Raw genomic sequence first — 14,853 nt, forward strand, 5'->3', positions numbered from 1 at the left:
TCATCCCCCGAGAATTTCATACTTTCACTTGAAATGACAAAGCTGGACCTACTGATTAATACCTAGGATTCACTATATCACTTTTTGGACATGCTCACGCCACCTATACCATTCATGAATGCATGGCCATATCTCATGCTGCATACACACAAGTACCTCGTCATTGTTAACTTCATTACATACAGTACATTGTTTAATATTTACATTCTGTATGCTTAGACCCATTGACAAAAATTACATTCATAAATGCATAACACAGGTGTTCATAGAATCTCAGCACGTGGGAACTGATAGTAACCTGATCACACTGCGTGGTAATACACTACAAAAACTACTCACTCGGAACGACCGAACTAGATGCTTAATTCTTACATCTTAAAATATTATTGAACTGTGCTTTGTGAAATATCCACGTAATCACGTGTCCTGTGCTACAAATAACCATTGAATATGGAACTACATGTTGTTGTGTTATTGTTGTTGACGGTTGCTAAGATCTCCCACGATAGTGTCACATTTCCCCGCGAAAAAACCCTGTTCTCGCCACTGCGTTGCACCCGTGTATAAGCAGGAACAAACCCTGTTTATTTGTTTTATTCGTTGTTATATCAATCCACTGAAAGGATTCGCCAATGTAAATATAAGGAATGATATTTATTTTTTCAACATTTATGAGTCATAACAAAAATGGGTTTTTGGACATATTTTACATGAATCGCTAACGCGATTCATTCAATATGTCCATAAACCCATTGTTGTTATGACCTCATAAATGTTGAAAAAATAAAAATCATTCCTTAAATAGCTGTCCACTCTTACACAAAAAGGTGTCCATTATTATTACAATAGGGTACTGTGTTTAAGCAGAAGAAATTAAAGCCTCAAACTGTCAATTCTGTGCTACGGGCCTTGATCAGTCCATTCTCTCACAGAATGGACAGTTCTCTCACATCATATAGTTCGTTTCGTTCATTTCATATTCTCTATTCCGATAATTTATATGGTTATTTACAAGGTCGCTTTCGTTTAGTCGATGCAACCGTTTCAACTAGTACAAAATTTATAAAAAACGGCATTCACGGGTAAACCTCTGGAACCTTCAGCACAGATACGCTGAGGGGCTCAAGTCTTGTTCAACTGTCAACTAAACGGTCAGCAACCGCTAGGTGTTTAGTTTTCAATATTTCTTTATAAAACAATGTCCATTCCGATGTATTTTAAGTAATGATGTAAGATTAACTATACGGGAAAAATACATCGATCAATATTTTGGTTATATCCTTTGAATTTAACAAAAACCTCCGCAATTATGCATTTAAAGAGCTGCCTGCGAGGGCGATCCATTTAGGAACCGCATTATGACAGATTACATCAAAGTCACATAGATCGCTTTAACCGGACAAACGAAAGCGGACCAGGTATAATACGTATGTAAACATAACAACACCACGCCTATCACGGAAGTACACGTTAGGTAAGTAACTAATAAGTATACAGATCTATATAGCACTTGCATTGCCTGCTCCTATAAAATAAGAGGCTGCTGGTCGGCTATTGTTTAACTGCTATAGGTATCTCGCCGTGTAAACCTCTAACAGTAACAGTGTTGAGGTATAGTATTGCCACATATATAAATATATAACGTTAACCCTGTCAGTCCAATGGACAGCCATATCAGTCTACCCGGTACCAGTAAGTAGTTTGTAATCCAACCGTAGATGCTCTTGTGCTAATAACCTACGTGACCGTCGCATGGTTTCTCAAAACACATTTTGATTTCACAGTCTCCGCCAGAGACGTAATATATAAAGTTAATGGTTTGATAGTTTTTAATGAAGCAAAAAAATCGTTTTTGAAATAAGATTGTCACTTAGCGACTTGTAATATATTTTCTTATATTAAGTGACAATAAATTGGAGAACCCTATTTCGGCCTTAGAGCTTGTTAACTTGTAATCAGTCGACAAGTCTTAATGCTCTAAAAAGCCTGATCTACGTCTGCTGAAAGGTTTAAAAGTTTAAGTTGATATGACTCAAGAGCGACACTTCCTGAGCGACATAGCAGCTATTTATAGATTAGGCTATCGGTCTGGGGTCCTGTATTGTGTTTACACGAGTGTTTGGGGAAAGTGTGAGATCAGAGTGTTTGTGTTCGTGTATACACCTGGTCGTAGACTTGCACAAGTTCTTTGATTTATTAATACTGCAATCAATAACTTTCAGTAATAGTTCATCCGGGGGAAGATATGATACATAACCAAGTTTATTTATTTGATAAGGCGATGTCAACATAAATTATTGATGAGAAAATTCTGGTCTGATGCTAATTTATCGGATTGCTACAATATTCAGCATAGAACTCCTTGCTTGACAAAGGAAATCGACGTTTTCGAAAGCTCGCAAAATATTTTTTGATTACTGTTTGTGTACACACCAAACTGACGAATCCCATTCTAAATATATAATAAATATTAAAAAATATGTATATGTAAAAGATTGGGGATTTTAACATAAAAAATGGCAGTTTTCTCCTTCGTTGTTATTTATGCATTTTCAACAATACATTAGTTACTAGCCCGAGTTTCCTCTGGCCCCGACACAAGACTTTAGACATTTTGACGGATAGATGTCTGGTGTGGGGCATCTATCTGTCAAAATGTCTAAGTCTGGTGTCAGGACCAGAGGAAACTCGTGCTAATTAATTACTTGAATAAAAAGGAAATTGTCCAAGACAGCGGTGATCTGACATGATTAACTCGAACGGAAAGTGAAAGTTTCTATTTGCTCTTAAATTGTACCTAAATATGGTTATTTTCTATCTTGCCAGGTATATGAAAGAACACTTCTTGTGGCTTGTCCTCATCATGGCTTCTCTTCTATCAGGAAGCAACAGCAAAATCTTTAGAGATGATATACTACACACAGATTTTCAGACCTCAAACACGGATTTCACCTTGGAGATTTACAAGCGTTTAACTAAAATGTCCACTGATGGAAATCTGTTTTACTCACCTTTCTCCATCTCTGCGGCCATGTCCATGGTGTATCTAGGTGCCAGAGAGCAGACAGCAGCCCAAATGGTTTCACCTCTTAGTATCCAATCTTTAGGTCAGCGAGTGCACGAAGCCTATGAAGACTACTTGCAGGTGGTTATGGCCAAAAACGAAAACGTCACACTTCAGATTGCAAACAGATTGTATCCCCACAGCAAGGCAGGAATTGTTCCTTCTTTCATTGAACTTTGTGCAAAACACTATCAAGCCGACACAAAACTCATGGACTACGCGCAATATGAAACTGCAAGGAAAGAAATCAACGAATGGGTTAGCCAGCAGACAGCAGAGAAAATAAAAGACCTCCTGCCTCAGGGTTCTTTGAATCCATTGACCATGATGGTATTGGTAAATGCTATCTACTTTAAAGGGGACTGGGAGACCAAATTTGACGACAAAGTTACCAGAGATATGACCTTTCATACCCTCAAAGGACAACAAAAGACTGTGAAAATGATGTTTCAAAAAGCTACCAGGTTCCCGCTTAAACACGATGATGAATTAAAGTGTGAAGTTTTGGAATTGCCCTACAAAGGGAACAGCTTATCAATGGTCATCATTTTACCAAATGGTAAAAATGGATTGTCTGCCCTTGAAGAGAAGTTAACTCCGTCCAAACTTCAAGGACTTATGAAAGACACATCACCTACAAAAGTGGAAGTGTTTCTTCCCAAATTTAAACTTAAATCTGGTTTTGAGCTTTCCGCACTATTTCAACAAATGGGAATGACCGATCTGTTCAATAATAACGCTGACTTGTCTGGTATAGACGAATCCAGGATGACATATGTATCGGCCATCTTTCATCAGGCCTTTGTAGATGTGAACGAGGAAGGAACGGAGGCAGCTGCTGCCACTGCCGTTGTCATGATGAAACGATCACTGCCAAGACCGCCATTACAATTCAGGGCCGATCACCCGTTCATGTTTGTTATCAGAGACAATAGGTCCGACACAATTTTGTTTGTTGGAAGATTCGTCGATGTTGTTTCGTCACAAGAAAAGGACGAATTGTAAGAAAACGAGCTTTAAAGAATTAGTATTACAGCACTTTGGACCCAGTGACTAGTAATTCAGATCTTGCCTATTATAGCTCTACTAATGAGGTACCAACCTTTGTTACCTTTCATTTGGCTGCAATATGAGGTTTTTTCACAACATAATTTGTGTAAAGTGATTACACATGTACTCCACTGTATAATTTTTCATTATTTAATCAAATACAGTGTTAACATTGTTTTATGTATTGTGTCTTCGTCATTCGTCAAGTATATATTTGATTTTCCATTTGTTATTTCTGATAACGTGTCATTCGTGTGGATTTCCTCCCCACTCATTTTGTTGATATCTATTTTTTAATCAGTTGATTGATGGTGCTCTTTATCCTAGTTAGATTGGAGTCTATGAAAAAATGGTTGTTGAAAGCGGGGCAATTTTGTAATTTTTATTTTAAATAAACAAAAAATGATTAGCGTGGGAATGGAATAATTGAATTTGCTATTGCTATGCTTGAATTTCATGTTAATTCTCCCAAATATATGTTCACCGTTGTTATTTTTCAAGTAGGACAATAATGACACATCACACATATTGCTCTCCTTCGCCAATATTAATTGTTATATTTTTTCTCGATGAAAAACATTTTTTTAGCAAATTATCAGCTTTGGCCAATGGTCAAATGTTTGAAAAAATGTCACGACATATTGATAAATTGATTTGGAATAAAATGTCATGAACTCAAAATCTTCTTTTTTAATGATTCACCAAGTTTTTCATTCGCTCGCCTGATATTAAATTAGAAGGCCAATCTGGGGATTAAAATGGGGGAAAAAAACAGTCATAATAAATTTATTTTTTATCTTTTACGTTAATGGCGATTTACGTATTCTTTTGAAACACGCGAAAACCCCCATACATTTGGTATACATTTTTGTCCATGTTCCCCGCAGAAGACAAAAACAAAGCCATTCAATTTTACCGTTACGCGACCGCCAGATTATTTTGATGTTCACCAAAGCACAAGGTGGCGCACACTGAGCCTCCGATTTTGTCCTGACATATTCCATGGGTGCAGAGAACGTAAGTGAGCGTGACCGCTGGATATCGAGGATGAGCCCAAAAATAATGTAAAACTAAAAAAATGTAATAGTATTCAAGAAACACTCAGAAAAATAAAAAATTCAGAGTCAATGCTCAAGGATTAAATCCATACTTTAAGTCAATGCACCAGGACAAAATAACAACCAACACTGAAAACACAAGGACAAAATCACAACCAACACTGAAAATACAGGACAAAATAACAACCAACACTAAAACACAAGGACAAAATCACAACCAACACTGAAAACTCAAGGACAAATTCACAACCAAGACTAAAAAACAAGGACAAAATCACAACCAACACTGTACCACAAGGACAAAATCACAACCAACACTGAAAACACAAGGCAAAAATCACAACAAACACTGAAAACACCAGGACAAAATCACAACCAAGACTGAAAACACAAGGACAAACAAAATAACAACCAACACTAAAACACAAGGACAGAATCACAACCAACACTGAAACACAAGGACAAAATAACAACCAAGACTAAAAAACAAGGACAAAATCACAACCAACACTGAAAACACAAGGCAAAAATCACAACAAACACTGAAAACACCAGGACAAAATCACAACCAAGACTGAAAACACAAGGACAAAATCCCAACCAACACTGAAACACAAGGACAAAATCACAACCAACACTGAAAGCACACGGACAAAATTACAACCAAAACTGGAAACACACGGACAAAATCACAACAAAACTCAAGGACAAATTCACAACCAAGACTAAAAAACAAGGCCAAAATCACAACCAACACTGTAACTCAAGGACAAAATCCCAACCAACACTGAAAACACAAGGAAAAAATCACAACAAACACTGAAAACCCCAGGACAAAATCACAACCAAGACTGAAAACACAAGGACAAAATCACAACCAAGACTGAAAACACAAGGACAAAATCACAACCAAGACTAAACAACAAGGACAAAATCACAACCAACACTGAAAATACAGTACAAAATCACAACCAACACTAAAACACAAGGACAAAATCACAACCAACACTGAAAAACAAGGACAAAATCACAACCAACACTGAAAATACAGTACAAAATCACAACCAACACTAAAACACAAGGACAAAATAACAACCAACACTGAAACACAAGGACAAAATCACAACCAACACTGAAAGCACAAAATCACAACCAACACTGAAACACAAGGACAAAATAACAACCAAGACTAAAAAACAAGGACAAAATCACAGCCAACACTGTAACACAAGGACAAAATCACAACCAACACTAAAACACAAGGACAAAATAACACCCAACACTGAAACACAAGGACAAAATCACAACCAAGACTAAAAAACAAGGACAAAATCACAGCCAACACTGTAACACAAGGACAAAATCACAACCAACACTGAAAACACAAGGCAAAAATCACAACAAACACTGAAAACACCAGGACAAAATCACAACCAAGACTGAAAACACAAGGACAAAATCCCAACCAACACTGAAAACACAAGGACAAAATCACAACCAAGACTAAAAAACAAGGACAAAATAACAACCAACACTGAAAATACAGGACAAAATAACAACCAACTCTAAAACACAAGGACAAAATCACAACCAACACTAAAACACAAGGACAAAATCACAACCAACACTGAAAGCACACGGACAAAATTACAACCAAAACTGGAAACACACGGACAAAATCACAACAAAACTCAAGGACAAATTCACAACCAAGACTAAAAAACAAGGACAAAATCACAACCAACACTGTAACTCAAGGACAAAATCACAACCAACACTGAAAACACAAGGACAAAATCACAACCAAGACTGAAAACACAAGGACAAAATCACAACCAACACTGAAAACACAAGGAAAAAATCACAACAAACACTGAAAACACCAGGACAAAATCACAACCAAGACTGAAAACACAAGGACAAAATCACAACCAAGACTGAAAACACAAGGACAAAATCACAACCAAGACTAAAAACACAAGGACAAAATCACAACCAAGACTGAAAACACAAGGACAAAATCACAACCAACACTGAAAGCACACGGACAAAATTACAACCAAAACTGGAAACACACGGACAAAATCACAACCCAGACTGGAAACACAAGGACAAAATCACAACCAAGATTGAAAACAAACGGACAAAAGCTTTATAACTGTTTAAAACAGAAGTCTGATCAACGTTAATGAACCTCATTTTCAAAACATATTAACCGTCAAATAACGTGTGATCGGTTCAATAAATATAACAGCCTGAAATCTGCATAAGCCTTGGCTATTACCTTCTAAGAAAATTTGCATATAACTTGGGAAACATTTAAGAATCCCTGCTCCGCTGCAGCCAAAACACTAGAAAGTTGTCCTCAATGCAATATAGAATCGTTACCCACCAATTATACAAAATTGAGTCCCCTTGGTCCATTGATGCTCCAGACTAAATAAGGATAAAAACCCATAATCCCGATGGTCGAAGTAGGGTTTTAAAGGTTTTCCCTCTATTTCTCCAATTGAGCCCCGCCATTCTGCCCCCTGGGAGACCACACCCACTGCTTATACAAAATTGTTTCCCCTTCACTCAAGGCTGCTTCATACCAAATTTGGACAAAATCCTGTCATTTCTACAGAAGAAGAAGGATTTTGAAGATTTTGCTATGTTTCCCCTATTGGGCCCCTCCCTTCTGCCCACAGGGGGGCACACTCGCTGTTTATACAAAATTGGGTCTCTTTTGCCTAAGGATGTTCCAGACTAAATTAGGAAAATATCCCTTAATCCCTATGGTAGAAGTGGGATCATAAAGGTTTTACCTATATTTCCCCTATTGGGCCACGCCCCTCAGCCCCCAGGGGGGGGGCAGGCCCACTGTTTATACAAAATTGGTTCCCCTTTACCCAAGGATGCTCCACACCAAATATGGACCAATTCCTACAGAAGAAGGATTTTAAAGAATAATCTGCTATGTTTCCCCTATTTGGCCCCGCCTCTCAGGCCCCTGGGGGGCCAGACCCACAGTTTATACAAAATTGGTTCCCGTTTACCTCAGGATGCTTCAGACCAAATATGGACAAAATCCCGTCATTCCTACAGAAGGAGAAGGATTTTGAAGAATTTGATATATTTCCCCTATTGGGCCCTGCCCCTCAGCCCCCAGGGGGCCAGGCCAAATGTTTATACAAAATTGGTTCCCCTTTACCCAAGGATGCTCCACACCAAATATGGACCAAATCCTTTCATTCCTACAGAAGAAGAAGGATTTTAAAGAATAATTTGCTATGTTTCCCCTATTAGGCCCCGCCCCTCAGGCCCCTGGGGGTCACACTCGCGGTTTAAACAAAGTTGGTTCCCCTTCACCCAATTCACCCAAAGATGCTTCAGACCAAATATGAAATAAATCTTTTCATTCCTACAGAAGAAGAAGGATTTTAAAGAATTTGCTATGTTGCCCCTATTTGCCCCGCCCCTCAGCCCCCAGGGGGGCCATACCCACCATTTATACAAAAAAAATGTTCCCCTTCCCCCAAGGATGCTTCTGACCAAATTTGGTCAAAATCTGCTCAGTCGTTCATGACTAGTAGCGCTTTAAAGGAAAAGTTGACGGACAGACGGACGACGGACGGACGACGGACGCTGCGGTTATGGCATAACCATGGTCCTTCGGACCAGGTGAGCTAAAAATGATTGAAATATATAGTCCGTTTGTTTCAAAGATTTGCAATTTCGATTAACCAATCTTTGTCATAATAACGCTTCGACTATCAACACTTTGAGTAGAAGAATTTGAGCGCCGCAGATTATTAAGTTAAAAGTGACAACATGGCGGCTGCCTGTGCTCCTCCTCTGGTCATTCCCATGCATTATGTTCCATCCTTCAAAGGTAACGGCTTTGTTAGCAAACAACAATGCTGCTGCCATCCGAAATACGAATTAGATTGAGTTATTTACCGTATTTCATTGTTGGGAATTATGCAGAACTGTAAATAAATATATTGATTTATTGTCTTGCCAAGTCTTCTGAAACCTGGAGCATGTTCGCTTATGCGGAACAACCGGTTTGTCCGTTTTAAATGTAAAAAATCGGGTATAAATCCTGGCGGTTGTGCCAATGTGTATACATGCCTTGCAAGGCTCGCCTGAAAGCAGCATCAGATCACTAGCAGGTCCAGTACACTCTGCCGATTGAGCTATATAGCTGTAAAGACCTATAATAGCTCTATTGACCTATCTGAAATAGGTCTTTTGAGCTATTTTTTGAGTAATTTTCGTTTTTAAGGAAAACAAAACAAAGTCGCTTTTAAAAGAAGATTGTATCATTAGGTTGATAACAAAAGACATTAAACATAAGGATTCTTTTTAAAAAATAATGATGTAAAAAAATCGGAAATTTTACATTTATGAAAAATGAAAATAAACATCTAACTGTATGCTTTTTGTAGTCAACATTACCATAAACCTTATTGTTTTATGCGACTTTGCTTTAATTTAATGAAAATTGAAATCTGAGAAAATATAGCTCAATACAGCTATAATGTATAGGTGTATATAGCTATATAGGTCTTTATAGCTATATAGCTCAATCAGCAGAGTGTACTGGACCTGANTTTTCGTTTTTAAGGAAAACAAAACAAAGTCGCTTTTAAAAGAAGATTGTATCATTAGGTTGATAACAAAAGACATTAAACATAAGGATTCTTTTTAAAAAATAATGATGTAAAAAAATCGGAAATTTTACATTTATGAAAAATGAAAATAAACATCTAACTGTATGCTTTTTGTAGTCAACATTACCATAAACCTTATTGTTTTATGCGACTTTGCTTTAATTTAATGAAAATTGAAATCTGAGAAAATATAGCTCAATACAGCTATAATGTATAGGTGTATATAGCTATACAGGTCTCTATAGCAAGATAGCTCAATCGGCAGAGTGTACTGGACCTGACTAGGGCCGACCGTATAGGCTTATTTAATAAACGAACAACTGTAGTCCGACCGGTTCAACCACATGAGCTTGTGTTTATATATAGATATTTCTAGCTAATTTTATCATATAAGTCTACAAGCCCCTGTGGTTCAACCATTTAAACGAAAACGGCCATGGTACATGCATTTGTCAGGTCCTTTTTTAAAAAGTTGCATAAAATGGACACTTCTGATTGGGGTAATGCGAAACTGGTCAACTGACCTCTTATGTGGGTTGTATGTTTAATAGTTACTGAAATAGGAACTATAACAGGTTGGGCACAATCCCCACATATCCGAATCCTAGACGTTTCGATATGTACTAGGTTGTTTTGGTACTTGATAATTGGATGTTTCGGTACTTTTATGGTAAAGACGAAAACGTTGAAAAATCTTGGAATTTAATATCAGCAACATGGAGGTTGTGGGCACAAAAAATATTTTAAAACATTTCGAACACATTAATTGGGTGTCATTCTTTCAACATCTCATAATCTAATGAATAATACGACGAGGTACAAATGTGCACAGAAATATGTTTATTTAGTTGTCTAATTTTTTGTGAAAATGACAAACTGCATCAGCTCCATTGCCTATAGTGAGGTGAAGATTAGCTTATATAGAGCATAGAAAATAGCATATGTCACATTGGAACTGGATGCTTCCATAGTAGGGCTACACCCTGTAGTCTGATAGCAGTGTACAGTAGCGTACAATGGCCATGTAGTCTGGTAGCAGTGTACAGTAGCGTACACTGGCCATGTAGTCTGGTAGCAGTGTACAGTAGCGTACAATGGCCATGTAGTCTGCACTAGAGAACAAAGTCTGTGATACAGTTTGCCATCACATTTGTTGTTGTTATTATTGTTGTAGTGACAAAGTGAAACGACAAAAAAATAAATTATAATGGCCTTCATCTGTCATAATACATATCAGAACTTGTCAAATATTGAATGCTACGTGATAACATGAAATCAAATCTTTGTCAGCTACGAACATCAACCACCATCTAACCTACATTAATATGTGGCAGAATACAGACGACAGTGTACTTAAATCTGAGTCCAGTCCTGTACTTTTTGTTGACAGTTGATGTCCGATTACACGAGCCACTTGCAGGAGGGGAAGTAACTCCAACCGATGTAGAGATAGAAATGATGTCGCTCTGTTCCCAGTTAGATGTGCTGTGCAAGAAGGAACTCAGAGATGTAAAAGAACTTGACTAATACAAACATTGTTTTTATTCTGCAACTACCGCTTAGTGTTGCGTATGGTTTGGATAAGTGACCAAATAGACTAGAGCTGTATTGTATACTAATTCTTGACTCTGTTATATCAAAATGATGCAAGCAGTCTACCAAAAACAGACAGTGATACTAAAATTGGTATGAAGTGCCATTACAAAGCTTCATTTTAAATTTCTGTTGACATGTTTTATATTTAAATTGGAGATTACTTTTAATTAAGTTACTTTCTTTCTTTAAAGTAAGTAAACAAATTACACAGTGTGAGAAAGCGCCCTTCTTTTCTCCACCTTGATGCAAAAATGGCCTTAACCAGAAGATTGCTTTTCTTAATGGCGCTCAGATGTTTCATCAGCTGGGGTCACATTTTTTGCTATTCAGTTTTGAACAGTTAGGGGAAAACTAGTATTAGAGATCATAGTTTTTGTGATAAAATACAATGTTTATACAGATTTGGGACAAAAGACACAGACTGCTGACTCATTGTCTTTCCATACATGTGCCCAAAACAAAACTGTATGTTAAGACACAAGTTTACTATGAATAGTCTAGGTAAGAACATACACTGTATTTGCAGTTTGCATGGTGCAACAACTGCCTTAGGTTTTTTTTAATATATGGGAACTTCAAAATTAGGGGCACCTCATTGAACAAAGATGCCATATAGTGATCTTAGGCTTCTTGGGTGATCTTTGGGTCTGGGGCTGATATTGGGCTCTCATGCTGATGCAGGGTTTGATATTGAAATAGACAAATGTTATTCTGTATAAACATTTCTGTTCTACATGTATACAAACATTAACAGTTTAAGAAGCAAGTATGTAATAAATTACAAACCACCTGATTTCAGCAAAATGACAAGAAAACAGAGCATGGGAAAGTAAGCAGTGTCTTCACAGACAAAGGTAGGTATACAAGAGACTTGGCGTAACATTGTGTGTTGTGAGCTATTGTGTAAATAATGCTGATATTTAAGTATATTTACATTCCTGTTAAACAATCCTTACATAAACCTACCTACCAAAAATGTTGTTACAATCCAATAAAATCAAGAAATATAATGTGAGTTTTTTTCCAAATGGTAAAAAAATCACATTCAGTTCTATCAAACTGTTAAAATAATCGGGTATCAATCATGATGTTACAACACAATCAAGTTATGACAGGAATTCCTGATTACCCAGTAGGTTTACAAGTGATGTTTGCCACCTGATTTAGCTCTGGTTGTCATAGCAAGCACAATCTTGTTCCCACAAATACGGCTGTTTCACCAATAAGTAAAACAGTTTGTTTAAAATTTATTTTTGACCAACTTAAACAACCACAATAAATGGTAAAATAAAAAACCTGTTGTTTTGGACATAAATATCAGAACTTAAACACCAGTATTCACCATAAAAAGGTGTGCTACACAGTTAGGTTTAAATATTTTTCCAAGATGCTCTATCGCTATCACACATTGTGGCATTGGTTTGAATGTAACTGTTGTTTATCATCAAAATGTGCATTTGGTCCTTAAGTATTACTAACATTAATATTCACTACAAAGTACACATATGTATAATGTAATATATTAGTAACAGTTACATCCATGAGAAATGTACATGTATATATATATATGTTCCTAAAATGTAGTACTCACAAAAAGTTCCATGTGTTTATCTTACTAACAGTAATTACCACTAAAATATACTAAACAGTATCATCTACAAAGCAAGTACAACCTTAACCACTTATCATGAATAATCTGTTTTATGTGTGCAACATTGCCTTTGGTTTAGAATTAATGGCCAGTCAGTAAAAAATAAAATTTAACTTTTTATATAAACTTTTTTCCAGCGACAGTTGTCCATGACAGAATGAAGCAATTGCTGCTGAGACAAAAGCAAGACATGAGCCTCTCGGTTTGTTTCTCCTACGATTTATTTTCACAGTTTTTAAGATCAATATTACTTGGTCTTAGTTAATAACGCATCGCATGTTTGTCTTGGAGCCATTACACTTTCCTTCACTGAAATATCAAAAGCAATGATAATTACCGATTTGCTACCGATTATGGGGCCGCAGTGGTTAAGGCATCTGACATTCTACTACCACTAGCCTTCCACCACTGGGCCGTGGGTTTGAGGCCTTTGTGGGGCAGTCGCCAGGTACTGGCTGTAGGTCGTGGGTTTTCTTCCGGGCTTTCATCCACCACCAAAACCTAGCACGTCCTTAAATTACCATAGCTGTTAATAGGACGTAAAACACAAACAAATCGATTTGGAAATTTTTCATAAAGATGCTCTAAACTCCTAACAGATTTTTACTTACCTGATGCCTTTGATGAGAACAATCAGAAAATACCAGCTGGCATTCCAATTTTTGACGTTTAAATTTTGCTGTATTCAGTCTGAAAAAACCCATACTAAATATAAACCTTAAGACATTTTGCCTTTCTCCATGTGTAAAAGTTCAAACTGTTATTTTGCTCTGTGGAATTTAAACTTCACAAATTTGTGAAAGTTTGACCCTGCAAAATTGAATTCATACAATATATATTTCTACTCACAGATCAATAAGAAATCACAAATTTGATAACAGAAACTTAAATTACTTTTTTATTCAGAATCGTTGAGATTAAAACATTGATGTTTTTCAGCAATATATTGTGTGGCGAGGTTTGGACAAAGTGTTCCCGCGTGCTGTAACCTTCCTTTCTCAACCCGACGCACTTACTCAGCTGGATAAGAAAACAAGCCTGGATGGTAAGTACAAGGTACCAATAAACTGTAGATTTGTTATGAATAGTTAAAGCTATCTGACCTTTCTTCAGAGGTCCTTTATCAGTGCTGCTCCTAATTGGACTTATTCCTGAACATACTAGCATTGGTTTTTGAAATGTAAAACATGTGAATGAAAAATAGCATATTTCCCTGATAAATGCAGAAAACTTTTTTAAACCACAATTAGTGAAATTATCAAAGAATTAACCATTCTCAGTTAAATATAGGTATTCATGAATATCTAAATACATGTAACAGTTAAACATTTGTTTTTGTGCAATTTGCAAATTTAAGTCCCTGGAAAAAATGTCTGAAACACAATAACACTATAACTGTGTTTGAGGAAATGAAGTTAGTCATCAGATGTCTGAAGTTAATTATCACCATTAGAAATCGGGAAGTAATATTACAAAATCAGGTTTGGTTCTATGGAAGCATTGAGCTGTTTTATGTGTTATTAGCTCACCTGGCACGAAGTGCCAAGTGAGCTTATGCCGTGGCGCGGCGTCCGTCGTCCGTCCGTCCGTCCGTCCTCGTCCGTCAACTTTTCCTTTAAACAACTTCTTCTGAAGAACGGACAGGCCTAGAGTCATGATATTTGGCTGAAAGCTTCGTTGGTAGGAGCCCTACAAAGTTTGAGAACGAAAATGACCTTGACCTGTTTTCAAGGTCACAGGGGTCAAATATGTCAAAAACTTCAAACGACTTCTTCT

General features: G+C 36.9%; 2 protein-coding genes across 2 annotated transcripts in view; both read left to right on the forward strand.

Annotated features, from left to right (window-relative positions):
- Nucleotides 1-1,395: 1,395 nt before the first annotated feature.
- LOC110463233 (leukocyte elastase inhibitor-like) lies at nucleotides 1,396-4,813 on the forward strand. The gene is made up of 2 exons (XM_021517665.1): nucleotides 1,396-1,474; nucleotides 2,827-4,813. Exon 2 carries the CDS (start codon nucleotides 2,831-2,833, stop codon nucleotides 4,067-4,069), a length of 1,239 nt encoding a protein of 412 aa, XP_021373340.1. The 5' UTR covers nucleotides 1,396-1,474; nucleotides 2,827-2,830; the 3' UTR covers nucleotides 4,070-4,813.
- Nucleotides 4,814-8,953: 4,140 nt separating this feature from the next.
- The window catches only part of LOC110463240, a 14,087-nt gene continuing 8,187 nt past the window's right edge, over nucleotides 8,954-14,853 (forward strand). Inside the window, exons 1-5 of the mRNA XM_021517674.1 lie at nucleotides 8,954-9,046; nucleotides 11,221-11,339; nucleotides 12,226-12,280; nucleotides 13,215-13,279; nucleotides 14,017-14,122. Coding sequence (XP_021373349.1) covers nucleotides 8,986-9,046; nucleotides 11,221-11,339; nucleotides 12,226-12,280; nucleotides 13,215-13,279; nucleotides 14,017-14,122 — 406 coding nt within the window. The 5' untranslated portion in view covers nucleotides 8,954-8,985. The remainder of the gene's footprint in view (nucleotides 9,047-11,220; nucleotides 11,340-12,225; nucleotides 12,281-13,214; nucleotides 13,280-14,016; nucleotides 14,123-14,853) is intronic.

The sequence above is a fragment of the Mizuhopecten yessoensis genome, unplaced genomic scaffold (genome assembly GCF_002113885.1).
Source record: "Mizuhopecten yessoensis strain PY_sf001 unplaced genomic scaffold, ASM211388v2 scaffold10879, whole genome shotgun sequence".
In the NCBI taxonomy this organism is placed as follows: Eukaryota; Metazoa; Mollusca; class Bivalvia; order Pectinida; family Pectinidae; genus Mizuhopecten; species Mizuhopecten yessoensis.